Source organism: Camelus ferus, chromosome 9 (assembly GCF_009834535.1).
Source record: "Camelus ferus isolate YT-003-E chromosome 9, BCGSAC_Cfer_1.0, whole genome shotgun sequence".
Lineage (NCBI taxonomy): Eukaryota > Metazoa > Chordata > Mammalia > Artiodactyla > Camelidae > Camelus > Camelus ferus.
Window position 1 is genome coordinate 60,642,191 of NC_045704.1, and position 27,651 is coordinate 60,669,841.

Sequence of the window (27,651 nt, forward strand, 5' to 3'; positions counted from 1 at the left end):
TCTTTATCACTCCTTTAAGAGCCCGGGTCCTGGTCACCAAGGGCACCAGTCAACTAATGGCAGCCCCTGGACAGAGAGAGTCAAGGGCAGGGAGTGTTCGTGATGCCCCTCGCATCTCACCACGTGGGCCGAGGAGAGGAGAGGGAAGAGGAAGAGGAAGAGCAGAGGAGGGGCCCGCCTGCGCGGCTGTGAGGACGGGAAGAGGCGCGGGAGCCCGAGCTCAGCTCCCTGTGACCCCAGCCCCCACCCCCAAATGTCGCAAGCGGTGCCTTCCTCCCCCAGGGCAGCCTGGCTTGCTGGGCTGGTCTCCCAGGTCTGAAAGGACACGTTGGGGCACTCTCTAGCGAGCACGCAGTGTGTTGAGTGCTGGACCTAATACCCTAACACCGCTCTGTGCCATTTCACCTGATCAGCACGAGTTCTGCGTTGGTTTGTCCAGGCGTTTTGCTATTTACAACGACAGTCTCTTTCCCTGGAGCACTCTGACCTGGTCTTTTGTACCGGTGTTCAAGGGGAGGGTCCTGACTGGAGACTCATAGGTTCCCAACTCTGAACACAGAAGATACAAGCTCACAAAAGTAAGTCAAACAGCCAAAAATAAAGCTGGCTGAATGGGCGGAAACGAAGGGTCTAGACTCAGAGACTTTCTGCCAAGCCCACTACTGTTTGTCCCCAGGCTTGGCAGGAAGGGAGGGTGAAAACCTGAGCTCCTTTCTGACATGCTTTGTTTAAATGCAAAGTGTGTGTGTGCGTGTCCGTGTGCATGTGTGTGTGCTGCTCACAGTCTACAAAACTCATGTGTTGGATCACAGCTGAGCTAGCTGTGTTCGGCCAACAGCACTGCAACGAATATGCGGTGGCCGTACCCCCACTGGCAGCAGCGGGAGGCTGAGGTGCCCTGCGGCCCCTCTGCAGCATGAGTGAGCCACCCCAGCGCCGCTGCACCGCGCTGTGCCCTGCACTGTGAGAGGAGCCAGGCCCTTCCTGGAAAAAAAGCTTCTGGAGCCAGAGGTAATTTCTCTTTCTCTATAGATATGATTCTTCAACCTCTCAAAATGTTACTTTGTAGGGGAACGAGCCTGGCCTGAGAGTCAGAAGACCTGGGTTCAGATCCAGGCCCTGCCACGAAGCAGATGCCTGTCAGGGAGCAAAATCATTCATTCTTCCATCCATTTAACAGATACGCATTGAACATTTGCCGTTCACCAGCATCACTCTGGATGCGGGAGATACAGCAGTGAGCAAGGCAACTCTCGGTCGGCACGGAGCTTACATCCTAACAGGGGACCAGGCAACCCACTACGGGGAACGTAAAGCAAGACAAGGGCAGAGCAATGGGGTGCTAACTGTGTTAGACTGGCCAGGGAGGAGTGGGCTGTGTCAACACATGGCGCAACGGATTTCTGAGCAGAGGGGCCAACAGGTACAAAGGCCCTGGGGCAGGAATGAACTTGGTGTGTTTGAAACAAAACTAGGGAGCCAGAGTCCCTGTCCCTGGCGTGGAGTGAAGGAGAATAGTAGCGGGCGAGGGCAGAGAGAGGGGGAAGCAGACCATGAGGGTCTTGTGAGCCATGGAAGGGAGCTTCAGGTGTTTTCTAAGAGTGGTGGGAAGCTGTTGGAAGGATTGGAGCAGGGGAAACACATGATTTGATGTGCATGTGAGAAAGACCACTCCAGCTCTTGTGTGGGGAAGACTGGTGGGATCAGGTGGGGTGGTGAGAGTGGGTACAAGGAGGCCAATTAGGAAATCCCTGCAGAGTCTGGAAAGGAGCAAAGGATGACTTGGCCTGGGGTGGGGACAACTTGGAGGGTGTGGGGACTCATCCTTGGGTTATATTTAGAAGGCAGAGCTAAGACGGTCTGTTGGTGGATTGAAAGTGTTGGGTGATGGAAGGAGGGGCTGAAGAACAACTTCGGGGTTTCTGGCTGAAGCGAATGGTTGAATCATGATTCCATTTATGGAGGTGAGGGCAGGTTTGAGAGGGGAAATCGGGAGTTCAGTTTGGGGCATAATACATTTGAGCAAATCATTTTCCCTCATCTCTTTTGGCCTCTGCCTTCTCAGCTGTAAAGCGAAGGAGATGCCCACGAGATACTCAGGATCTTTCTGTGGCCATTAGGGTTCTTTCTCTTAATTCTTCCACAATCCCATGTCTTTTAAACCCACCAATACACTTCAAATTCAGAGAAAAGAAGTGACAGGATTCTTCTAATTCTTTTTTGGGGAGAGAAAGGGAGAGAGAGACAGGGAAGAAACAAAAACAAGTCCCCATCTCCCATAAGGGGTCCCACCCACGCTGATGTCCTGACACCAGGAAAAAGGAAACAGGGTGGAGGGTGAGCGCACTGAGTCAGAGCAGAGGGCACAGATAGAATCACCAAAAAAGTATGCCTGGCCACAGTCTGATTTAGACTTCATTTCTTACATTTCTTAGGTTTGTATTTGAGAAACTTCAAGGATTTCTGAAAGGAAAAGCATTTTAGACTTTCAATTACAAACTACCTCAAAGTTTGTGATTTGCACCCCAACAGTCATTCAACCTGTCTGAACCTCAGTGTCCTTTACTCTAAAGGTAAAGACCTCTACTATCTCTTCAAGCTAGAAAATTCTGTGATTCGAATGCTTTTAAGGGAAGAAAGAAAGAAAGAAAGAAAGAAAGAAAGAAAGAAAGTAAGAAAGAAAGACCCTAATGCATAGTCAAAGTCCAAGAAACTTGAGACTTGAATGGTCAACTTTTGAAAAAGTTTTGCAAATGTTTTTATTATTTATTGGGCATTTACTATGTGCCTGGGGTTGTAAAGATACAACCTTGAAAATGTAAGTAAAAGTCCCTTCCTTATGGAGCTTTCACTCTGGTGGAGATAGATAGATAGATAGATAGATAGATAGGCAGACAGACAGATAGACAGACAGACAGATAGATAGTTAAATAGAGTATCCAGGTGGTGTCAACTGATATGGAGAGAAATAAAGCAGAGAAGGAGTGTGGAACATGTCAGGACTGGGTGAGGAGGGGATGGGGACCAGGGATACCATTTTATACAAAGACATTAGGGAAGGTCTCCAGACAGAGGGAAGTGAGTATAACGTTCCTCAGGTGGAGCCATGCTTAGAGTGTTCTAGGAAGGACAAGGAAGGAAGCAGTGTGACTGGAGATGAGTGCGAGAAAGGGGAAAGGGAGGGGAAGATAGATTTAGAGAGGAGGGGGCTCCGGCTCATCCAGGGCCGTTGGGTGTTAGTGTGAGTGAGACCAGATGTGACTGCAGGGCTGGGAGCTGAGGACTGACCTGGAAAAGCAGAGTATGAGCTTGAGGCGTTTTCGATAAGGATTACGTGACTCTGGGGGCAGGGGCGACACTTGTTAGGTTGGAACGGCCTGTGGAACGTCAGCTGGAGGTGTTCCGCAGGGATGAACTGCAGTTCCCAGGGACGGCCTGGCTGGAGCTATGCACTGGGACATCCTGGGATTGTAGGTGGGATCTGGAGCCACAGCAGTGGGTAAAATGGCTTAGGCTGCATGTGTAGAGTCTGAAGAGAAGAGGGCCCAGGGCTGAGGCCTCGAGGGAGGAATGGTAGCATTTAGGGGTGGGCAGAGAAGGAGCCAGAAGGGAGACGAGGAAGGAGCACAGCAAGAAGCAAGAGAGAGGCGGCACAGGAAGCTAGAGAAGGTGGGACAGGAGGAGAGGTAGACTGGGCGGAAGCTGCGCAAGATGAGGACAGAGAAGTGGCCCTGGATTTGGCGTGTAGGGCTGGGCAGGAGCCTCAACTGAGCTGATGTTTGAAGGAAGTTTCCAGCTGGCTTGGGCTGGGCTCTATAGCTAGTTGTACAGCAGATTAGGTGTTCCGATGACCCTCCTAACTAAGCTCAAATGCTGGGTTAAATGTTTGTATTTTAAAAGCTTTATCAATGGTTCCCTGAGATAGAATGAAAGCAATAAATCCACAGACTCCAATAATGAAGTTGAACTAGGAACCCTGGCGGATGAGTGAACAAAGATCGCTTTTACCTAAGGGTATGCTGCCTCCTGGAGCCCCAGGCCTTCCACTGGCTGCTGTGCAAGTCTAGGGGATGGATGAGATCATGATCATGAAATAATACCACGGAGCAAAGCCTAGCGGTATTCTCCTGCATACATCTGGAGCTCAGAAGGCTATATCCTCAGAATAAAAGTGAATAGGAATAAATCTGCCATGAAGAAGGCAATTAGCTTGGCTTGACCTTGGCTCTGGGTGGAGGGAAAACAATCCTCCCAGGATTTGCAACCATAAGCAAGCCTCAAATGTTTCCTTTTTTCAGTTTTAGTGGTTTGGGGGGGGGCAGTAGGTTTACTTATTTAATTATTTATTTTAATGGGGATTCTGGGGCTTGAACCCAGGACCTCCTGCATGTGAAGCATGCGCTCTACCACTTGAGCTATGTCCTCCCCCCAGCCTCAGATTTTCTGTCCGAATTCATCTGTCTGTTGGCTTGAAAAATCTCAAGCATTTAAATTTAATTTAAATGGTTTTGGTTTGGCAATACTCTCAGATAACCAGCAGAATGTAAAGAACATCCTTTCTAGGTACCTCAAACAACTTCAATCCAGACCTCAAAAAATTCTCACGGACAAAGTTTCAAGCAAAAATGAATAGTTCACCTTAAAAATTTACAAAACATACAAGGAAACAAGCTCTATGACTGACAATCAGTAGAAAATAAACAAACAAAAAAAAATAGACAGCAAAAACAACCAAAGATTTTGGATATTTGCATTTCAGATGGAGAGTATAAAATAATTATGTTTAGTTAGCTTAAACAAGAAGAGAGGCTTAACAACATGAGCAGGAATAAGAGACTTTAAAGAATAAAAACAGGCAGGTGTGAGAAATAACCAAATACTGAAAATGAGGACCATAACACTAAAAATGTATGACTCAGTGGATGGATTAAACACTAGAGAAGATGCAGCTGAAGAGAGAATTATTCAACTAGCAGACAGAGCCAAAGAAATGATTGAGAATGCCATTCGGAGTGATAAAGATATGCCAATTATAAAAGTTAAAAGGCCAGAGGGTAGCATGATACACTCTACCTTGAAATTGCATTTCCTTCTAGAATGGAACAGGGAGAGAATGGGAAAGAGGCAACATTCAGTGTTAAATGCTGATAATTTTTCCAAAATACTGGAGATAATTCCTTGGATTTAGGAAGCCTAACAAATCCAAAGAAAAAGAGAGACGGGAGGGGAGAGGGGAGAGAGAGAGAAAAGAAGAGGAGGAAGGAGAAGGAGGAGGGGAAGGAGGACGGGGAGAGGGCAGAGAAGAAATGAAAAGCAGCGGGGGAGAGAAGGCAGCCACTCCACAAAGAAACACAAATTGTCTACAACAGCCTGACAAAGACTGACTTGTAAACAGCAACCATGAAGCCAGACGAGAGTGGAAAATATCTTCAACCTGCTGAGAAAAACGGTGGGAACCTAAAACTGAACACCCAGAGGAACTCTCGAGAATGAAGGTGAATGAGGACAATTTTGGACAAATAAAGACAGAGAGCTGACCCTTGAGTCCTCTCATTACAGGACATGCTGGAGCATGCAGTCCAGGCGGAAGCTAAATGACCCCCCGCCTGGAAGTTTGAGATTCAGAAGAAATGGCGAGTAAACAGAGTGGCAGGTATATAAGTAAAATAAGAAAAGAATAATTATTATTTACAAAATAGAATATTTATATAATATTATAAAATTATAATGTAACACTTAAAACAAATATCTATAATATATACTTATAAAATATTATTTATAAAATATTAATAAAATACCCATTTATATATGTGTTTGTCTGTGGGGGGTGGGGGGATGGCAGACAGGCTAGAACCAAAATCCTGGGTTACAGCAGTAGGTACCATGGGAGGGGGCCCAGCAGGAGCCAAGCCTATCTTGCTAGAAAGGAGGGTAAAGGTGTTGTTGACTTTTAACTCTAGAATTTAGTCTATATGTACAAATAGCCTTGGCAACTATTAAAAGGACAGAGATGGGATATGAGCCTTCCAAACTAGTAAGGGGGAAAAAGGATGAAAAAAAGAAAAAGAAAAAAAATTACTTTTTTAGAGGGTAAAAGGAAGGCAGAGGAAGAAATGGGTCAAGTAGAAAGTGTATAACAAGAGCTAAGCAAATAAATCCAAATGCATTATTCATCAGAACAGATGTAAATGGACTACGCATTAGAAGTGAAGCCCTCAACTGTCAGATGGGATTTTTTAGAAAATCGGTTGTTTACAAGAGACTCTTATCAACCACATGGAGACACAGATAGACTGAAAGGTAAAGGATGGAAAAAGATATGCTAGGCAAGAGGTAACCAGCACAAAGTGGTGTCCCTGTATTAACACCAGACAAAAATCAATGTTTAGGCAAAATGTGTACAAGAGTTTTTAAACAGGTCACCTTATAATGATAGCATCTTTAAATAGAAAGACATAAAAATTCTAAACCTGTATGTCCCTAACAATATCATCTCAAAATATACCAAGTAAAAGTTTGACAGAATGATAAGGAGAAATGGAAAAATCCACATTCATAATGGGAGATTTTAAAACAACTCTCTCAGTAAATGGTGGAAAATGCAGTCAAAAGGAAATCTGTGTTTCATGGAAAATTTGAGCAGTGTGAGATCTAACTGACATTTCTTGAACGTTGCATCTAAACTTGCATACCTTCTTTGTATGCACATAGAACAGTGCAGAAATGCTAGGTTAAAAAGCTGGCCTCAAGGGGTATCAAAGGACTGAGGACTTTCAGACCACTTTTTTTTTAACGAGGCAATTTAGCTAGAAATCAGTAACAAAAGCATAACCAGGAAACCCAATAAATATGAAATATATGAAATATATATGAAATATACAAAAACAAGACTTTTTAAAAACTTCTAAGCACCTCATGAGTCAAAGAGGAAGTCATGGTAGAAATTGGAAAATAAACAGAATTGAAAGAAGATGAAAACTTGTGAAATATACCAAAACCCTTGTAAAATTCCACTGACGTGGTATGACCAGGACGTTTAAGTAGTTAGAAAAGAAGAAAAGCTGAGGATTTCTGAGCTAAGCACTAATTTAGGAAGTTATAGAAAGAACATCAGAATAAAGCTAAGGAAAATAGGGGGACAGAGAGAGATGAGCAGAAATTAATGAAACAGAAAGCAAGTCTGCAATGGATAGGATCAACAAAACTAATCTTCTTTGATGAGTCTCTGATTATCAAGAAAGATGTGCACGGACGCATGCATTTAAAATAGATAATAATAAAATATTATGAACAATTTGGTCAATAAATTTGAAAGCTTAGATTACACAGATACATTTCTAGTAGAATACAAATTGACACCACCAGTTCAAGAAGAAATTGAAAACCTGAATATCCTTTATCCCTAAAAGAAAATAAATGAATAGCTTAAGATCTTCTGTGAAAGAAAACACAAGACCCACCTGGCTTCTTAGATCAGTTTTACCAAACTTTCAAGAATAATTTATGCTTGAAGTGGAATAGAATAGAAAAAATAGAGGGCACTTCCTAACTCTGGTGGAAGGTGTGACTGTAAAACTTTAGAGAACAAAATAGGAAAAGTTTCTTAAACCTGACACAAAATGTGCTCCATTATAATCGAGAAAGCCACTGAGAATTCACTAACAGTAAAAGGAAGAATTTAGATCACTGTTATCCCTTCAGAAAATATGATGACATTATCTCATACATTTAAACATACATTTATTCCTTGAAACTTCACTGTTATGTGTAGGCCCTTAAAAGACCTGAGTGCATCAGAAGACATGCGTAAAAAAATGCATAAAAACAGTTCAGAACACTGAAGCTAGAAACAACCCAAATGCCCAACAACTGCAGTAACATAAATATATAAACTGGCATAATCTTACACTGGAATAGTGTAAAGCAGCTAAAAGGAACACACCACAGCCGCCCAGGGGAGAGTCTCACAAGCACACTGTGGACATAAGAAGCAAATCACAGAAGGCTTCATTCAGTCTGGCTCCGTTTACATAAAACTTAAAACCAGACAAAATGAAAAAGACATCAGGATGGATGCAGGTCATTATTTTGTTGATTCTAAAATACACTTGTTCACCTTTTAATCTCTCTAAAATAAGGATGCATCTTATAAGCAGTTGTGTGTTGTCATCAGCCTTAACAGCGCTTTTTCTTTCTTAGACATGAAATACTGATGCACCTCACGATTGCTGGAGGCTGAGGTTCAGTGAGACACGGCAGGTGGTAGCACTACAGAAAAACAGCAGGATGACTCAGAACATTTGGCATCATGATTATCTATGCCAGGGAGGGAGGGGGCGAGGGAATGGAAGGGGCACCTAGGAGAATTCTGTTTTTTCACCCAGATAGTGAGTATATTGGTATTTGTTTTATTATAATTCTTGAAACAGTGTAGACTCTCACATGTATGAGACTTTTTACAATAAAAGAAGTGTGAGGAGATAAGGATGTATGTAGTAACTCGGGAAGCCGGAGAGAGAAAGGGGAGAGAGAGGCACGTGGTGGAGGGGGAAGCTGTGGAGGATGCTATAGGAAACACGTGGTAAGACGGCCGGAGCGCCTGGGAGGCACCAGTCCATCGCACATGGAAAAATCAGGAGAGATGCTTCCCCTATTGCAGCAAGAGAGACAAAGGAAAAGATGGGTTTGTGGAATAGCTGGTGGAATTTTGCGCAGGTTTTCCTTGTGATGGTTTCCAATTCCTTTACGAGAGATTTATCTGTGCAGTAGGGGTAGTTGGCGGAAATGGCAGGGGTGGACCAGTGGACGTGAGGAGCAGACTTCTAAAACGCTGAACGTGTATTCAACGGCTACTGAGTGCCAGGTGTAAATGAAGAGCCTTTTACATCCAGTATTCTGTCCGTCTCCCCCATCAAAGTGGTGAGGTATAGAATCGCTTAGAAGCCACTAGCTTCCCAGGCTCACCATAACAAGGTGCCACAGACGGCATGACCCAAACGACAGAAAATGACTTTCTCACGGTTCTGGAGGCTGGAAGCCCAAGGCCGAGGTGCTGGCAATGCTGGTTTCCCCTGAGTCCTTGTCTTGGTTTGCAGGCGGCCTTTGTTCCTCTGCACGCCTGCTCATGGCGTCTCTTCCCCTTCTAAACATCAGCCCTGCTGGATTAGGACTCTATCCTCCGGCCTCATTTTAACTTAATTGCCCCTTTAAATGCCCCAGCTCCAAATACAGTCGCATTCTGAGGTACTGGGGGCTCCAGGTTCAACACCTGAATTTGGGGGCGGGGGTAGGGGGTGGAGTGGGACACAATTCAGCCCATAACAATGCCCATAAAGAAATGGAGACTCAGGTTGAACAACCGGCCAAGGGCACGCAGTTACCTTGTCAGAGCTGGGATGCAAATACAAGCAGATCAGTCTCAGCATCTGAATGCCCATCATTCCACTAAAACACAGTCCTGGGTCTAGAAGAGTGGAAATGAATGGAAAGGGCTTTTGGAGAATTAAAAAAAAAAAAAAAAAAGCTGACCCAAATAAAGGAGTAATATTATCAGACTTTTCAGAGCTGTGCAGTCAGTCCCGGAAACAGAATAGATGGACTATCCTCTCATAGACTCCCTTTTTAAATCTGAGCTTTAATCAGAAAGACTGTAATTTTGGCCAAAATGGCAGGAAAGGCCAACAATTTAGCATCAGTTGAAATCCTGTCCCTGATCCCCTTTTAGAAGCCAGATGCAACTTATGGGCTGGAGAGGGTGACACCTGCTGGGCTCTGGGGATTATGGGTGGGAACCTGGCTCTTTTCATATGCAGTCCCCTGCTGCCCTCTGCTGGCCAGCTTTAGGAATGCCCAGGAATCTGCCAAAAGCCCTACTTCCCTTCAAAAAACACAAATCTATAGGGAAACGAGGCAAGAATCTCCTGGAATCAGACTGTGGAGTTTATCAGTCCCACTCCCTTCCATACACATACACACATTTCAAACCAACGGTACAGGCAGTCAGCTTTCACTTTGTCTCATTCTGTGCCTGTGCAGCTGTTTTAAAACTTGCTTCCAGTGGTTTCATCATTAAAAAAACACACCTGCCGCCTTCTCAAAAATTGTATTTCCCAAGATCTAGGAACATGAGAAATTGAATGCAGGTTTTGACGACCCAACAAAATACTGGTTTGCTCATCATTTCATGCTTTCAAAAATTACAAACTTACTGTAGGTTTGTTCAACTTTTTAAAACCATGATTTCCTAGGTGGTAGTCCAAAGACCCCACCACTTGCTGACAACATTTTTGTAAAAATAATTGTTTTCATTTTCAAATGTGACTTAAAAAAAATCAGCAGTTCATGCCTTTAGAAATTATATGTCTGGGGAAAATGTTCTAAGTAATTAGGGAGAAGCATAAATAAGTGCCAGAAGAAACCACTGACCTCTTGAGAACTCCCGCAGCTCCTGGTCAACGTGCTTCACAGGATGTGCGGCCTTGAGGACCGCAGCGAAATTCAGAACAGGTGGGCTCAAGGGCCGTCAGTGTCCCCATCCTCGCATGGGTCCCCAGACCCCCTTTACACAGTTGCTAGAACGGGCATTTAAAATGCACATCAAATCATAGCACCCTTCTGCCTCTGATGAGGTCAAACGTCACATCTTTGATTTCAGAGTAAAATACAAATTCCTCACCAGCTTTACAAGGCCAAGTGACCTGACTCATGCCGGCCCCTCCAAGTCTGCCCTCGGCCCCCTTTCCTTCCCTTTCAGCTGTTTGCCTTTTCATCCTTCAGGGATCTCTCTGTGGCTCTATTCCAATACTCTGCTCGAGCACGTGCTACAGTTTGTAACAATCATGTGTATTGGTCTGCTGTTCATTTCCTGTCTCTACCATGAGGCATCATCCACCTTGGGTAAGTCCTTGTCCATCTTGCTCTTTGCTGCATCCCCAGGGCCTGAAGAGCACACATGTATCAGTGAATGAGTGAACGAAGGAAGTGAGCACAGGAAGGAACTGAGAGGTGAGCAACACCAAAGTCACTCCGTGCAGATCACAGTACCCAGTTCATTCCATAAACAGAAGGCAGTCCCATCCCTGGCCCACGGCATGGGAAGCAAGGAAGGGCAGTCATGGGGGTCGCTGCAATTTCACCATTGACTGACACCTCATCAGAACCATTCCTCCCTTCTTAGAGAACACCCGGGAAGCAGGGCCACAAGCCTGAACCCCCGTTTACGACTGGAGGGCCCCAGGGGCAACACAGGCATGTTAACCCCTCAGACGTAATCACCGAGCCAGTGGCGAAGGTACTGATGATGCAAACACCGGCCACTAAACCAATGGACATCTGTGTAGATCCAGCGCCTTCCCCTTGAAAGGGCGGCAGTGCAGTCCTGGAGGCTCATAGCCCTGCTCTGAGGGCGGCACATTAACAATCCCATTTTACAAATGGAAAAATAACGAGCCCATGGTCAGTGGGCTAGAGAACCATTCCTGGACAGCAGGCGTGATGCCTAGCCTTCAGGGGTTCTGGTCTACATCCTCCCCATCAGACAATCAGAGCCTGAGCAAGGGAAAATACATTCAGAACTGTCATCAGTTCACAATCTACAGCCTGGGGAGGCTTGGTGAGGGCCGCCCAAGAGAGGTAGCTCGTGGGGCCAGAAATGCTTGCTTGGCTCCAGGGAGGCCTGGGCCAGACGTCTTGGAGCACAGTCCTCCCCACCACCCCCCGAAGTGCTACGGGTTGATGTAATTTCTTCTGCCGTCCCTTGTTTCTTTCCTGGGCAGGATGCTGGCCTCGGATCCACAGAGAGTGAGGTCAAGCCCGAATGCTGTATCCACGAGCCTCCCAGGCAGGGAGGGCAGCCTCAAGGCAGGCTGATCCGGGGGTCCTTCAGGAAGGAGGCCAGCTTCTGGGCCACGGCGTCCAGCTTGGCCGGGCTGGCGTACTGCAGGAGGTTGCCCTTGCGCACGAAGTAGTGCTTCAGGAAGTGCTGGCTCACGCACTTGTGCAGCTTCCTCACCAGGCGCAGGAACGCTTTGCTGAAGACCCGCCAGTCCTTCGGGTCGGGATACTTCTCGCAAGTCCAGAAGAGCACTGTCTGTGGAAGGAAGAGGTGGTGTCAGACATCGATCCTTTGGGGCGACTGAGGAGAGTGTCTTCAGGAACGTGACTCAACTCACGTGGCCTCAGAAGCAGGAGGCAGGACCGCCCATGGCAAGCTGGTTCTGCCATGGATTCACGATGCCCAACCTCAGGTGGGCCCTCAGCCTCATCCTGCGGGTCTCCTACGCCTCTTTGGTACTTTATTCTCTCTTCACGGGCATCTCCAATGATCACCACTCTCCTTAAATATTCAATTTCCCATCCCCTGCAGATGCTTTGCCGGAAACCCGCGTGCCCATGAACCAGCATCCTGCCTTCATCAGCATCTTCCTCTCTGCACCCTCTTAGCAGGGGCAAATCCCTCTGCAGGGCTGGGCTCTCCTCTTCCAGGATTTATTTATTCCAGTAAATGATTGATTTCCCTCTTTCTCACTGGTTTTTTAAAATTATTATTATTATTATTATATTATTATTATTATTTTGAGGGGGCAGGAAGTAATTAGGTTTACTCATTTGTTTTTAGAGGAGGTACTGGGGATTGAATCCAGGACCTTGTGCATGCTAAACATGTGCTTTACCACATGAGCTATACCCTCCCCTTCTCACTGGCTTTTATATCTGTTCAAGTTTTCCTGCCCCTGCAATCTCATGCCTCCCTCCTGCAAATCCAGAGGTGCACTCTCACCTCTCTGCAAATCCAGGTTTCTACAAAGGATCATCTCAATAATGTCATCATTTCCTTTCCTCCGATTCCCTGCCTTAATCCACCCCATCAGTCCTCAAAAGCTGCTCTCTTTAAGGTCCAATGATCCTCCTGTTGCTAAATCCAACAGGCCTCTTCCAGGCTCCACCCTACCTGACCTTTCAGCAGAATGTGGTTCTCTCCTCCGCACTCTCCCTCTTAAGCCATCCTCCACTGGGCTTCCAAGCCATCATACTCTCTGGGTTTCTCTGAGCAGTACAGCTACTCCTTGGCTTGCTCACCCTCCTTCACCTGCCCTGGTGTTGGAGTTTTGGGGGCTCAGTTGCACGCCCTCGTCTCCTCTTACTTATCTTCTTTCCACAAAGGAGGATTTAATCCCCACCAAATATAGATGACCTGCCCTTTCCTCCCTCTAGTTCTCACTTCTCCTCTGAGCCCCTTACCTGCTCTCTCTCGGCACTCTGAAAGTTATCTCAGTCAACATGTCCAAACTGAACTCGTGGCCCTCCCCCACACACCTGGTGTGCTTCCAGAGTTGCCTTTCCAGCTCCTTGTGCAAGACACAAACCTAGGAGTCATCCCCTTCCCTCACCACCTCTGATCAAGTCCTGCCAATCCTCCTGCCAACGTATTTCTCAAATCCACCCACTTCTTCTCAGGGCCGACATCATCACCCTCTTCCATGCCGTCTCACCTGGACCTCTGCCCCAGCCATCCACTCACTCTGCCCCATGATGTCGCCATCCTATCTCGCCATCCACACTACAGCCGAAGTGATCTTTCTGAAATATCAATCTTCCTATGTTTCTTCTTGTCTAAAATACTTCCTGGTGTTTGTTAATTAAAAACACAATCCTGAGCATGGCTTGGTTTACAAGGTCTGGTCCCTCCCTTCCTTGCCAGCCTCACTTTGCCCTAGGTTGTCCCTCATTCTCTCCTTCTGGCCATACTGGCCTCGTTTCATGTTGTCTTCCATCCCAGGACCCTTCGCATCTTACTTCTTCTGTACAGAGCGTACTTCCTCCCCCGACCTGTCCAGGAAACTCATCCATCAGAGCAGAGCTCCCGATGACACCCTTTAACACTCCCTTTGTCACATCCTTCTCATAAGCAGCAGTGACAACAGCAGCAGTCATTTTCCCACGTGGTTGTGCCATCCCCTACTATCCGGTGGGCTCCACGTGAGCAGGGGACTGCCTGTTTTATTCCCTGTGATGTCACTAACTTCGAACAGAGGGACTGGCCCGTGGGAGGCAGTCAACAAACGCTGACTGACTCAGTGAAATAATTAATGTTTGGGTTTAGACGTCGCGTATTTTAAAAATATAGTCTTTACTAAAAAGTAAAAGAGCAGTTTTAGGTTCACAGCAGGATACTGAATGTGTTTTGACTTAGATTTTATTGTTTTGAGTAAATGAGCTGGAGATAATTTCCTGCTAGTCAAGATAACCTAGATATAAAAACATGTTTTAATTCCTCTTGTAGTTAAGCTTTTATCTCCCTAAGCAAACAATCAGTTAAGCCTATTATAAGCAAGCCTCTTACAGGTTTGCCTTTGAGTGGGTTTAAGAATATATGAGCCAATGAAAGGTAAGTTCTTACTTCACCTGCAGTCGCTTTGAGGGAGGAGCCTTTTTGGGAAGGAGGTGAAGACCTTACAGGAGAGGCTCAGCCTTAAAGTGAGGGGACCACGACTGGCACATCCTTCCTGGTGCTGTTTTAAAGCCTAGATCAAAGCCTTGGCGAGGATCTGAGCGCTCAAGCTTCATCCAGAATGTTGCCTACCACCACACTGCCATCAGCCACGTCCATCCCAGTCCCAACATGTGGGAGAATTCTGCCCTTGGACCAGCAGTGGAAGACTAGTGGAAAAGGCAGCCAGTGCTTTTTCTGTCTCTCAACAGATAACCCCCTTTTAAAATGCCCATTCTTGAGAATGCACAGTTTTATTCTGCCATGTGGGTGGATTAGGGAAGACTGAAACAGAGAACCTTGAAGGAGTTGCCTTGAAATCCTCCAAATGATTTAGGAGCCACAGGAATACAAGTAAATCCTGGATGGAATGCAGTTTTGAGAGCAGTCAAGGGCTGCGAGGCCCGTGGTGGCCCTATTCAACCTTGCCGAAAACACCCATGCTACTGAAAGCGTTTCTATCCATCTTAATTGCGGAGCAACGAACTCAACGGTTAAGAGTACGAGTTTTGATATGAGACAGAAGAGGTTCCCTCCCAGCTCTGACTCTGCCTAGGGTGGCCTGCAGAAAGGCAGGCAAGAAGCAAGCTAAATCCCCCAAATGTATTAAACTATCTTCAGAAAGTACGTGCCTTCAATCCAGGAGAACAGGGGTGTGTTTTTAGGGTGTGTGCATTCACACTGAGAATAATGAAACAGAAAAGAGAGGCCCCAGCATGAGACGTTGATAGATTCTTGGGCAGGTCAGGGAGAAGAGGTTATCAGAGAAGATAAGAAAACAGAGCAAATGCTAGCAATTTTGTAGAGGGAAAACTGGAATAAAATGTGAAGTCACTCATTCGTAGGATTAGTAAATATTTACTGAGCAACTACTACATACAAAGCACAGGGAGAGATAAGAAGGGCGCTGATTGCCCTTAAATAGCTTGCCTTCGAGCTGAAAGAGGAACACAGGGCTGGGAAATAGTTGAATGAGATGAGGCACAGGGAGGAGCGTGAAAGGAAGGTGCCCCACGCCCCAGGGACCTGCTCTCCCCTGTGCGGAAGGTCAGGGAGAAGGGCTGAAGCTCTTGAAGGATGCTAGCTCTGGGGGTGCAGTCTGCAAGAGTCTGCTACCTCCCAACCCCAGTGAGCTGCACTCGGTGTTGCGTGAGTGTCCAGCTCACCATGTGTTGTTGGAAATTTGAGAAAGAGGAGTTGAGAGTGTGGTCAAAGGGGGAGCCCCTGATCCCCTAGTCCGGGTGAGGTTCTGCTGCCCTGAGCCTGCAAAGAGCAACGCTCCTCCCCAGCGTTCCCCACGTGGCACAATTCCATGCACACCTGCAGGACTGTCTGACCAAGCCTGTCTCCCCCGCTGGACCACAAGCTCCACGAGAGCAGGAAGCATGTCTGCGTTTGTTCACCTTGTACCTCCAGGTGCACGGCACGGAGCAGGTGCCGGGGGCAGGCGACGGGCCCACGGAGATCTCAGTAAACACTGGCTGAGCGAGTGAGTGACTGCATTCGTGGCTGTATAATGTTGGGTCTGGGGCAGGGGGAGGCGGAGCAAGGGAAAACCGTCGCCTGATGATCTGCAACTGGGAAGTTGAGGTTTGCCGCCATGTTTCTGCCCAACATTTCCTGGTTTCCTCCTCTGCACAGAGTGTGTGTCTTAAGTGGCTGCACTTGGGCTCAGGTGGGGCCTGAGTGAGTCATACCATGAGGGTAAATGTGGATCCAGCTGAGGTTCCAGCAACTCACCAGACTATAGATTTCTCAGGGAAGACACCATGTACTGTAATTCACTTCTGAACCTCAGCAGCATAGCGGGCACTTGTGTTGGTTTGCTGATGGTTGAGTGAAATAAAAGGAGGAGGGGAGGGGAGTGGGGTGGGGTGGAGAGAGAAGGAGAGACAGAAAGGAAAAAAGGGAAGAGGGGAACTGGAAGGGGAGAGGGAAGAGGCGGAGGACAGTGACCCTGGGCAGAGGTGCTGTGGACACCCACAGCCGGGCAGGGCTGTGTACCTCCATGAGGAGTGATCATTTGTGAGATGGCAAATGCAGACGCCAGTGCCCCCTCCTATTTGTCACACACAGCCCCCTGCTCCAAGGGGCTCTGGCCACCCTATGCAGGATGCAGAGGGACCCGGCCAGCCCCAGTAGCCCTGGCCGCCTGGACTGCGGCCACACACTCACCTGCAGGTGGTGGGACGTGAGAACAGGCCTCTTCCCGGGACACCAGACGTCTTCCTTCATCTGCCGCAGGGCCTGAAAGCACTTCCTGCGGCAGCCCCCGTCCTCATCCAGCTGCTCCAGCAGCACCTGCTCGGCCCGCAGGAAGCTCAGCTGCCAGTGATAGTTTGAACAGGCCAACAAGCTAAACCCAAATGACTGGGGGAAGAGAAAAACAGTGGGAAATGAGAAGGATGATGCTGGCCGAGGAGAAAGCCATCTCCGAAGCAGTCCACTAGAGTCGGGGACCTGCTGCCGGGCGGGCAGCCCATCCCACGTGGGGACACGGAGGGAGCCTCAGGGCCAGCCCCGGCACGTGGGCAATTAACTGGGGAGGCTGTGTCCACTTTCTCTTGGGCAGTGCTTCTTCCACTTGAGCCTGCCCCAGAGTCCCCTGGAGGGCGTGTGAGAACACAGATTGCTGGGCCCTGCCCACCGAGTCTCATTCAGGAGGTCCAGAGCAGGGCCCGGGAATCTGCATTTATAACAGGTTCTTGGGGGCCACTGCAGGTTCTGGGGACCTAGTGAAGTCCCAGTTTCCTTCCGGAGCTGGCTGGCAGCCAGCGGTGCCGTGGCTGGTTAGGCTGAGAGCGTCTCTGGTGGGCCGGGGCCCTGCACGCTGATACCTTGATGCACTGCACTCTCTCTGGGGCAGGCCAGCGCTTCAGACACGAAGGCCACTGGGCTTTCTTGGACCAGGCGGTGGGGATCTCCACTGAGGGGGTCAGCTCTACTTCCACCTGACCTGAGGATGTTTCCACGGCAACGCGAACCACAGTGCTGTCCGTCAGCATGCTGACCTTACCTGGTGGGAAATGACAGACGGACAGTGAGAAGACAAAACTGGGCTCAGTCCCAGCCTTCAAAGAAGGAATTTGGGAGCTGTGGCTCCAACTGGCTCCTTGTAACTGGTGGGGCAACTTTCACAATTTCAGTATCTCACCAAGGGCGGTGTGTTTATGTCAACACTAGACAATTAGCCAAGTAAATACTAATAGAAGCCTTGCTGGAAAATCTCACTGTTGGTAGGGGTTTCTTTCTTTTTAAAAAAAATTATTATTATTTAAAAATGTATTTTATTTTTTACTTTTTTCAGTGGAGGTACTGGGAATTGAACCTGGGACTTTAAGCATGCTAAGCATGCACTCTACCCCTGAGCTATACCCAACCCCACCCCAGTGGGGTTCTCTTTTTTCTTTCTTCAGTCTCCCCCAGCTCTTTAATGATACTTTAAAAAAAAAATTAATAGGTTCTTTTTAGAAGGCTCAACTCAAAAGAGACACAGAATACAAGGAAAAGGTACAGTTTTTGCTACTGGAAGTGAAATCCAAGAATTTTTCTCTAACCCCTCCATTCCACCCCGATGTATGACCCCCTTTAGGACGGCCTCGGACCCCTTACTTATTCGTCTGCCTTTGGTAGAGCTCGGCTTAACCTGTCTCTTATCCGAGTCACAGCCTCAGAGACGGTATTTGTTTCCACCATGTGTTAACCAGCCTCACCTCCAATGTATTTATCATCATAAGCCTTGTAATCATAAGACACTTCAAAGTGTGTCATAGCCGCTGGCTTAAAGGGTCAAGTGAGCAGAAGGAAGCCCTCCCTGTCTTTTCCAACCAGGCAAAGAGAGGGAGAGAAAATAAATGGATCTGGGAAAGTTTTCCAGCTCAGATATGAGAATTCATTTCTAATTGGTTCCCTCTTCTTTCAAAAGACACACAGCAATTTTTTGTTTGGTGGCCTTCATGACAGGTAAGGATGAGCTGTCTTGAACTGGGATCTAGTCTTTTGCTTTTCCTGGCTCAGAGAAGGAAGTGGAAGCTCATTCATTAATTGTGTTAGGTTGTTCAAAAGGAAAACACTCCTTTCCTTGGCTGGGATGTGATAAAGAGCTGATTGTCTGCAACTCATCAGAGATGCCCAGACAGGAACATGACAACGTCTGGCGCTTCAGCATTATTTACTGAAAGCACCTCGCCAACCTGGCTGGGTCTGAATCTCTCATTTGCACTTTCACTATTACCAGTATTGCAAACTGCGGAGGTGAGCAAGTGTTGGAACCAGCCTGCCTGGCCCACACCCTGCTTCTGCTGCTCAGCTCCCTCAGTTTGGGACCTTCAGCCTGTTACTCAATCTCTCTAAATCTCAGTTCTCTTACCTGCAGGACAGTTAGAAAAGTGATTCTTACTCTAATAGGGTTGCTGTGGGTATTGAATCAAATAATCTGTGTAAGCATTCTATATGTGGTAAAGATCCATTACACATGAGCTGTTTCCATTACGGAATTGTTGAGAACTATTCTGTCTAGATAAGAAAAAGTACACACAAGTCCTTTTCTTCCTATACAAATGGGATTGCATATTGTTCAGCAGTTTTGTTTTTCACTTAATTATGTAGCTCGGGCATTTTTCACAACTCTGTATGTGTGTAATACACACCCCGGTTCTGTTTTGTTTTTTTTTTTAATTTAATTTAATTTAATTTTTTTGTTAAATTTTTTTAACCCTCATCACAATTTCATTTTCTTTTATTTTTGGTGGAGAGCAGATAATTAGGTTTACTTATTCATTTTTAGAGGAGGTACTGGGAATTGAACCCAGGACCCTGTGCATGCTGAGCATACACTCTACCACTTGAGCTATACCCCCCCCCCCGCTCTGTGTTAGATCCTAATTTCTCTTTTACTTCAATTTACTCTATCCATGAGAAATACATGCAAATGCAAAAGTAAACAAAATATTTTAAAAGGGAAATGAAAAGGAGGGATTTCTGGTTAGAGTAATATATTGGAATGGAGAGCCCCAAACCCACTGCCTATAAGACATACAAATTTAAAAACATTACTTCTTAAGTAGTGAAAGAGATTGCCAGAAAGCCAGAGCATCATTTGAAACTAGCAAGGAAGCAGGAACACCCATCCAGGCAAGTACTAAGCGGGAGAATTGCGAAAATACCCTGATGGCCTTCAGCCTCGGTGCTGACAGCTTCTGTGTCTAGAAACTGCACAGAGAGGACAGGGGAGAGGGGTGCTGTGGGCCGAGCCTGGGGCTGCGCTCGCTGGTGAGTCAGAAGAGAAACCGCTCCTCACAAACCTGGAATCAGGAACAGCTATACCTTCAGAAAAATCATGAACTAAGAGAAACAGAATCTCTTGTGGGCTCTGGATAGTGGATCTAAAAAAACATCAAAAACCAACCCCAAGTGGAAAAAAACCAAGCTCTTTCTCTCCTCCCTGGAATTTCAAAGGCATTAGTCACCCTCCCGTGTCTAAGGCTTAAATGATTACATTCTCAAATCATCTAGTTAAGATGCTACTTCTGAGAGGACCAGGAAAAATCCAACAGAAGTCTTCTTGGAGAAACGCACCCCGGATACGCAGGCAGGGTGTGTGGGTCTCCAATCTAGTATCGACACATCTCATTCCTTTTAAAGGCTGCCTAATAGTCCACTAGGCAGAGGCAGCACAAGGTATGAAGTCAGTTTCCCTTTGTTTGCCATTCGGCTGATTTCTACTTACTATTAAAAGCCTGACAGTGGGACAATATGACCCTGTGCATATTTCTTCGTGTATCCCTACGAATGTATTTCTAGAACTGAAATTGTTGAATTGGCAAGGACATAACAAAGCAAAAATGGACTGATTGCCCTTTAAAGAGGAGGTACCAATGTACACTTCCAAGAACAATGCATGCAAATGCTGGTTTTTACCACACTCACCCCTGCATGAACATGATTGCAAGTTTTCATCTGTCAGTCTACTAGGTGTTTTAATGTAAATTTCTTGAAACATGTGTTAGATGGGACTTCCACGATTTTTTACTAGCCATTTATATTCTTTTTCTGTGAGTCATCTTTTTTTTGTCATTATTTCTATTGGTCTGCTTATAGCTTTCCTTATTGGTTTATAAATACTCTTCTCATTAAGGAAATTAGCCATTTTTCACAGTTTGAAATTCACCGTTTTACCCTGTATGAAAAAAATATGTGTGTGTGCGTGTGTGCACGTATGCTACTCTGTACTGTAGCTTAAGATTTGGGGGTTGTCAAACTTAATCAGTTCTTTATGGCTTCTGGATTTTGTGTTTTGGTTTAAGTCAGTGGTTTCCAAATGTGCTGTCTCAACACACTGGAATACTGCGGTCCGTGGGAGGGTTTTGTAGTGGAAATGTGCTAATAACAAAGATCTGAGGCTTATGAGTAATGTTCTTTTTCACAAAAGTACCCAAGCTAACATCTTGGAAAGGGTGCGTAACCCAAAGTCTGCCTTATCTATGCCAGGGCAGTGATCTGCTCAAGTCCGCGGATGTGTACTGAGAGGAGGAATTCCACTCTGTGTGTCACAGCAGAACAAAACAAAAAACAGAGCTAATTGCTATTATGGGGATTGGACAGATGACAAAAACACGTGAGTTTTCCCTCAATTTCGGGGCACGGGAATTTGAGAGCAAACAGGCCATCCAGGCATTTCCCTTATGCTTTTACTGATTAGCTCACCTGACAAGGGACAGGTTTCTATGGCGTTTTCCACAAGTTTCCGGAACACCTGGAGGACCTTGGCGGGCACGATGTCTCCCTCGATGGTCACGTCGGCCTCGTGCCACTGCCACAGGCTCTTGGCAAACTGCTCCACCTCCAGCCACTGCTGCAGGCGCTCCGGGTCCCGCAGGGGGCAGGGGAGCCGGGCGCCCCGCAGGGTGTAGTAGCGCCAGCGCTGCTGCCGGGCCTCCCGGTAGCCCGCCAGGCCTTTCACTGGGACGGTGATGAGGAACTGCGTGGGGGCCAAAACCTGGGTCAGGGAAGCAGAGAGGAGGAGTGTGAGTTCACAGACTCGGGAGGTGACAGAAGTCCTCGGGGAGCCGCCCTGCTGAGCCAGGCCACGCAGTTACACGCTCAGTCCTCGGCAATGTGACCAGAGGGCAGGGCCATGCTGCGTGCTGTCAGAGGATCCCGCCTCCGTCCCGCCACCGCCCCGCAGAAAGCTTCGGGCAAAGAAATGAACTCACTGAGTCCTTGGTTTCGTGGGTCTGCAAGGACAAAGAGTGAACTGGACCTGGAACTCTAAAGGGCTCCTAGCGTTTACAGGGGAAGAGAGCAGGAAGGGGCCTGGCACTCATTGCGTTCTGCACATACTGAGCACCGCAGCTCCTCTGCATTAGCCCGTCTGATCTTCCCAGTCACAGGATGAGCTGGGCTTTGCTGACATTTCCCAGATGAGGAACCTGAGGCTCAGAGGGGCTTCGCGATCTCCCCAGGGACACACAGCTGGTAAGTGGCAGAGCCGGAGCTTGAGCTGAGGTCTTCTGATCGCTTGTTCAATGGTTAATTTTCTCTCAGGACCCAGTTCTTAGTCAAGTATAAATGCCCCGGGATGGGTGAGATATCTGGTGTTGGGAGAGGAAGTGAGAGAATTCTGAAAAATGCCTCCCTTTCTTTTTGCCTGGACTGATGACTCACAGACAGTATTAATGACTAACCCTCGCAGAATCACAGGTGAAATAAAAGCCTGTTTGTTGAAACAGTGTGAGCTACTGGGATGATTCTAAGTTTAATGGAAAACCATGAACAATCAGAGTCTACCTACTCTGTCTCTACAGGAACTGAGTAAGTAGTGGTCAGGCCGATAGTCCAAGGCATAGAACAAACTGGTCAACAGATGGTACCACCAAAGAGAAATGACCTTTAACCACATCACACGGCAGCCTACTCCACCCCGCGTGTTCCCCTATCACTTGGCTGCATGCTGGAGACACCTCCCTTCCATGGAAAGTTCTGACGATGGAATTTGGATAACCTTTACCCAGGGTCCAGTCAGTGGCCAGTTCAGGGGTGCACACCCAAATCAGCAACAGCTGATTCTGCCTCGTTGTCAGGGAACAGTAGTTTGATGCTTTAGATGGTGAGCCTACGTGACTTCTGGTGTCCATGGACATAGAGTGGGATTAAATAAAAAGGCTATACATTATTTTAAAATTATTAAAAAATAAAAATCTACACATTGTTTGAACCCACTTCCATGTGAATTCAAGAACACAGCTATCATGTTATTAGTCTCATAAATGATGCTAAATAAATAATTACTGAGTTTGGTCCAAGAGAAAATTAAAAAGGCATTTTTTATATACCCCGCTATAACTATTTTCAAAACTTATATCACATGCAGAACACGATGTCTATAAATACAAGATCTATTTTAAGCTATGAATTCTAAGTGAGACTACAGAAGGAAATTTCCTCAGATACAGTCCTAGGAAAAGTGATGTTATGTTTCTGTTCCCAGTTACTGGTCTATATTTGTCTTATTTAGGTCGGTGGGGTGGTAGAGGTGGGCAGATAACGTTCTGACATTCCAGGACCCAGCTTGATTTTACAATTTCATCCCGGGGTAAATTTCCTAAAATCTGATAACTGTCCCCAAATCCACAAGTTCTGGAACTTTGTGGGTGGCCCTTGTGCTCTCCAGACTTGAAATGTACTGGACTAGCAGTGATCTTTTGTTCAGGTACTAATTCTTTTGCTTACTTACTCATTCAGCAGAAATGGAGGGTCTACCGTGGGCCACACACCAATGCTGGGTGCTAAGAATGGAATAGTCAATAAACATGATTCTTACAAGGAAGGAACTCACAGTCTTGTGTGAGAGCTGGGGCATGAGTACATAGAAGTTTAACACGAGTGAAAAACGTTCTTATGCATCATAGGAAAAATCGAGATAAAGGAGCATAGGGATTCAGAACGGTTCAGGGCCACACTTCTCTCGTCTCTAAGAGGATGCAAACCATCGTGTCTGTTCTACTAGGTTGTGTGCGGGTTTGAGTGAGATCATTTCTGGGAGAATGGCTTTCCCCACACTGCACTGCTGCATGAGGGCCGGTCCTCACACGTGGCCCTGGGGGCTCACAGCTCGGTGGGACTCCAGCAGGGACAGGGTGGCCAGGCTGCTTGCGCAGTTCCTAAGGACCACCTCTTTCATTTTCTTCCTCCCCTACCTGCAACCCACAGACTATCACTTTCAACTATTTTCTCACCAACGTTGAGTTCCTTCTATCCCGTCCCCAGTCCCTTAAGTGAGCGCTTGATAAATGAATGTGTGCCCAACTGAACTTTAATCAGTACAGTGGAAATGTGCTTTGGAATCAGAAGCCCCAGGAGTTCTGGCCTGAGCGCCTAATATGACTTGATGAAGTTATCTGACTTTGCTGGGCCTCAGTTTTTATCATCTATAAAGTAGGAATGTGGGGCCTCAACTGCGATAACATCTCTGAAATGAGTGTGTAAAATGGTCAATAGTAAGAATGCCTGCAGGAACGTGAGGTCTTATAAGTACTCTCAGTGGTGTGAGCGCCCGCACCATACTGAGACCACCCACCCAAGTTTCCTGGCTCCCTGGATAAGCACTTAAGAGACAAGGGACCACTTACCTTAATGTTTTCATTGTATGTGTCAGAATAAGGAATGGCTTGAAATCTAATGTCTTGGTGGCTGACTTCTGTGGTCAGATGATGGACAACTTTCTGCACCTCCTCCACCATCTGGGAAATCCACTGGCGCCTCAAGTCCACCTGGGTGTGAAAGGATGAGCAAAGGCGGTTAGTCCCGGTTCAGGCCCTGAGGAAGCGACGAGACAGGGCACAGTGGTGGTGACCAAAGGCGTCAGCTCAGAAAATCCTGCCCTCCCAATAACTCCAGGGGAGATGAACTTAGGTCTGATGACACTCGTTGGTGCATCAACATTCCCTTCTGAGAGAGAAGCATCGCTCAATATTTATCTAGTACCTGCCATGTGGTAGGTGTCCGTCTAGGGTCCCGGCACACAGAGAACAAGACAGAGATACTCGCCCTCAAGATGAAAATATAAGATACATGTGTATATGTGTATATATACACACATGTATCCATATATGTGGACACACACGTGTAGAATGGATAAAACAAAGGGTACGGTAAATCCCAAGAAGAACAATGAAATAGGACAAGGGACTAGAGAATAAAGGGGCTGCTATTTTACACTGAATGGCCAGAGAAGGCTTCTTGAAGGAGGGGACATTTGAGTGAGCCCTGACGACAGCTTGGGAAAGCAAATTCCAAGGCCCCTAAAGCAGGAGCAAGCTTGGCCAGGCACAGGGGCCAGCAAGGAGGCCCCTGTGGTCATAGCCTGGAAAACAAAAAGGAAGGTAATAGGAGATGAGTCTGGAAAGACGGCAGGGGCCAGGCTGTCCTATAGGGTTTTGTGAACTGTGTGAACTGGGGTGAGACTCTAAAATGTGATAACAATGCCTGCCATCCAGGCTGGTGACTGTTGAACAATTTTATGCAGGTGAACGTGCCACAGCCTGTTTCCTGCTATGTCGTCACTAAATGATAGGTCCCTGTTCCCCGAAGCTCACCTCCTCCTTTGGCATCTAGACCCATAAGAAAAGGCGTTTCTTCTGACTTGGCGCTGGAAAACACCCGCAGAAAATTGAACACCAAAAAGTATATACTTTCGAAGAGACTTAAGGTTTAGGGGAAATAGGTGTTTGTAGGAAACACAAAGTAACTTTTAGTAATCTCCAGGACAGTCAGAAAAATACAAATAAAGAAGAGATGGGAAGAGACTGCGGTCTTTTCCAGAAATGAGGGGCTCTTGGTTACACTGCTCGGGCAGCACCTGCAGGCTGGTGTGTTATAAGGTCCCTCAGAGACGCCGCAGAGCCCGGCCAGGAACCGAGCTCATACATCTAAATGCAACGTCCATCCGTGAATCTGCATGTTCCCTCCGAGTTTTGTGTAATGGCTATTTCTATGTGTTCTAGAGTGGTGAGACATCCATAATGCGGTCAAGAAAAAAAGCCCAAGTCAGGGAGATTCCTATCCATTTGCCTGAACTAAGTCATCAACTAGGCCCATCACCTGAGACCTCGTACCTCCGCCCAGCCAGCGAGCCAGCCACATATGGATGCAGAACACGAACACGCATCTGCATCTATCGGCCCATGTGCCGCAGGTCATCTGTACGGTCAGCTCGTTGATAACATCACATGCAAAGTCAGTTCGTCAATAAATATTGATGCAGCACCTGCTATGTGCCAGGCACTCTGTGACCTGCTGGGACCCAGAAATGAGTACCGCAGACACAGCCGTGCGCTTTGATAGTGGGGAGACTGACACAAGCACAGAACAGAAGTGGGGGCCCTGACAGGAAAGTGTGGGGTGCCACGGGGTGCAACAGGGCACTCGGCCTAGTTTTACATGTATCTTTCCCCACACAGAGCGCCGTCTTTGAAAAACTAGTACATTCCAGGTGCCTAGGAATACAATGAGGCCCCTGATCTTAAGGAGCTTATAATCTCACCAGAATTACATGACGACTAACTACCATACATAAAATAGATAAAAACCAGATTTCTTCTGTGTAGCACAGGGAACTATATTCAATATCTTGTAGTAACTTATAATGAAAAAGAATATGAAAATGAATGCATGTAGGTATATGTATGACTGAAGCATTGTGCTGTATACCAAAAACCGACACAACATTGTAAACTAACTAGACTACATTTAAAAAAAGAAAGAAATACATGATGAGATTCGAGATTTGCAGATACTCACTACTAAATATAAAATAGATAAACAGCAAGTTTGTACTACATACCCCAGGAAACCATATTTAATATCTTATAGTAACTTATAATGAAAAAGAATATGAAAAGGAACATATGTATGACTGAAACAGTATGCAAAAAAACAAACAAACTACACGATATACATGAAATTGTCTTCAAAATCCAGGTGTCTTGTCTGACCTTAAATATGACGACTGTGTCGATACTAGCTTTTAATATCACCTTCCTGCCACCATCAGCCAGCCATGCCTCTCTCTGTATTCATCTCAGGAAATTCATCATGGGAGAAGGGACCCAGGGGGGCTCTCTTGAGCATTTGTAAAGTAGCAAGATTCTGCATCTTCCGGAGTGTGCGAGTGGAAGAGAGAAGGTTGTCACAGAGAGGGGCAGGTCATCTGTCATGTTTTTAGAAACAGAATTAAGGGTCCTCTCCAGTGTAGGACTTCACCAGTGTGTTGGGGTTCAATTCCATTCGACCAGTTTTTGCTGGCCATTCACTTCATGCCAGGTTCTGGCCATACATGTTGTCAAGAGGTGGACCGATGAGATGACAGAGCCAGACAAGTAAACTGGAAATTAAAATGACAGCAACCTAGTGCTAAGTATGGGTTTGCACGGGACGCTACGGGTCCACAGGACAGGAAACTGCCTCTAGTCTGGAGGTTGGGGCGCCCTTGAAAATCTTGAAAGATTGGCAGGAGTTAGCTTGAAAGAGAAGGGCATGAAGTTTGTTTGAGAAAGAGAGAGAGAAAGAGGTAGACTCCTAACATAGGAGCACACGGAGAGAAATGCAGTTGCTCCTGTATTGCTGGAGCAGAGATTGCCTTGGAGGAGAACGGTGAGGTGGGAGAAGAAACAGTAAGAGGTCTTGAAAATAACGGAAGAAGAATTTCAAGAAGAAAGTCAACACTAAGGGGCTGAGTGGGACAAGGTCTCCAAAATATCCATAAACTTTGGCAACCAGAAGAGGACGGATGTTTGGAGAAGCAGCGGGTGTGAAGCCAGCTGGCAGTGGGTTTAGAGACAACAGGGGGCGAACAAGTGAAGACAGAGGTAAGTGGCTCCTTCAGGAAGTTTGGCTGGGGAAGGACAAAACAAAAACAAGGCAAAAACCGGTTTTTCCAAAATGACACATAGGTTCAAACATGTTTAAATGCTGAGAGAGAGAGCCAGGGGAGAAGGAAGAGGCAGTAGAGAACAAATGCCCTGAGCAAGGATTTCTCGGTAGAAAGAGTCGTGGAAACCCAGAAACCTGGTCATGAGCGTACCTCGGTGTGTCAGAAGGAAGGAAAGACGGATACAGATGCAGATAAAGGGGAGAGGTCCCCTGTATGATGTCTATTTTCTTTA

General features: G+C 46.6%; 1 protein-coding gene and 1 long non-coding RNA gene across 3 annotated transcripts in view; one reads left to right on the forward strand and one right to left on the reverse strand.

The window, feature by feature from the left end:
• Positions 1-27,651, reverse strand: part of MAB21L3 (mab-21 like 3) — a 265,078-nt gene that overhangs the window by 193,522 nt on the left and 43,905 nt on the right. The window contains exons 3-7 of one of the 2 annotated variants that reach the window (XM_032486969.1): positions 24,118-24,258; positions 21,194-21,485; positions 17,326-17,504; positions 16,664-16,858; positions 10,426-12,088 (exon numbers count right to left, since the gene is read on the reverse strand). In XM_032486969.1, coding sequence (XP_032342860.1) covers positions 11,855-12,088; positions 16,664-16,858; positions 17,326-17,504; positions 21,194-21,485; positions 24,118-24,258 — 1,041 coding nt within the window. In that variant the 3' untranslated portion in view covers positions 10,426-11,854. Of the gene's footprint in view, positions 1-9,614; positions 12,089-16,663; positions 16,859-17,325; positions 17,505-21,193; positions 21,486-24,117; positions 24,259-27,651 lie in introns of those variants that run through there. The other variant, XM_032486968.1, reaches the window with a different exon arrangement.
• LOC106730762 lies at positions 32-11,907 on the forward strand. Its single transcript, XR_001367231.2, has 4 exons — positions 32-578; positions 839-1,011; positions 10,936-11,004; positions 11,775-11,907. It is a non-coding gene; the product is annotated as an uncharacterized LOC106730762 (long non-coding RNA).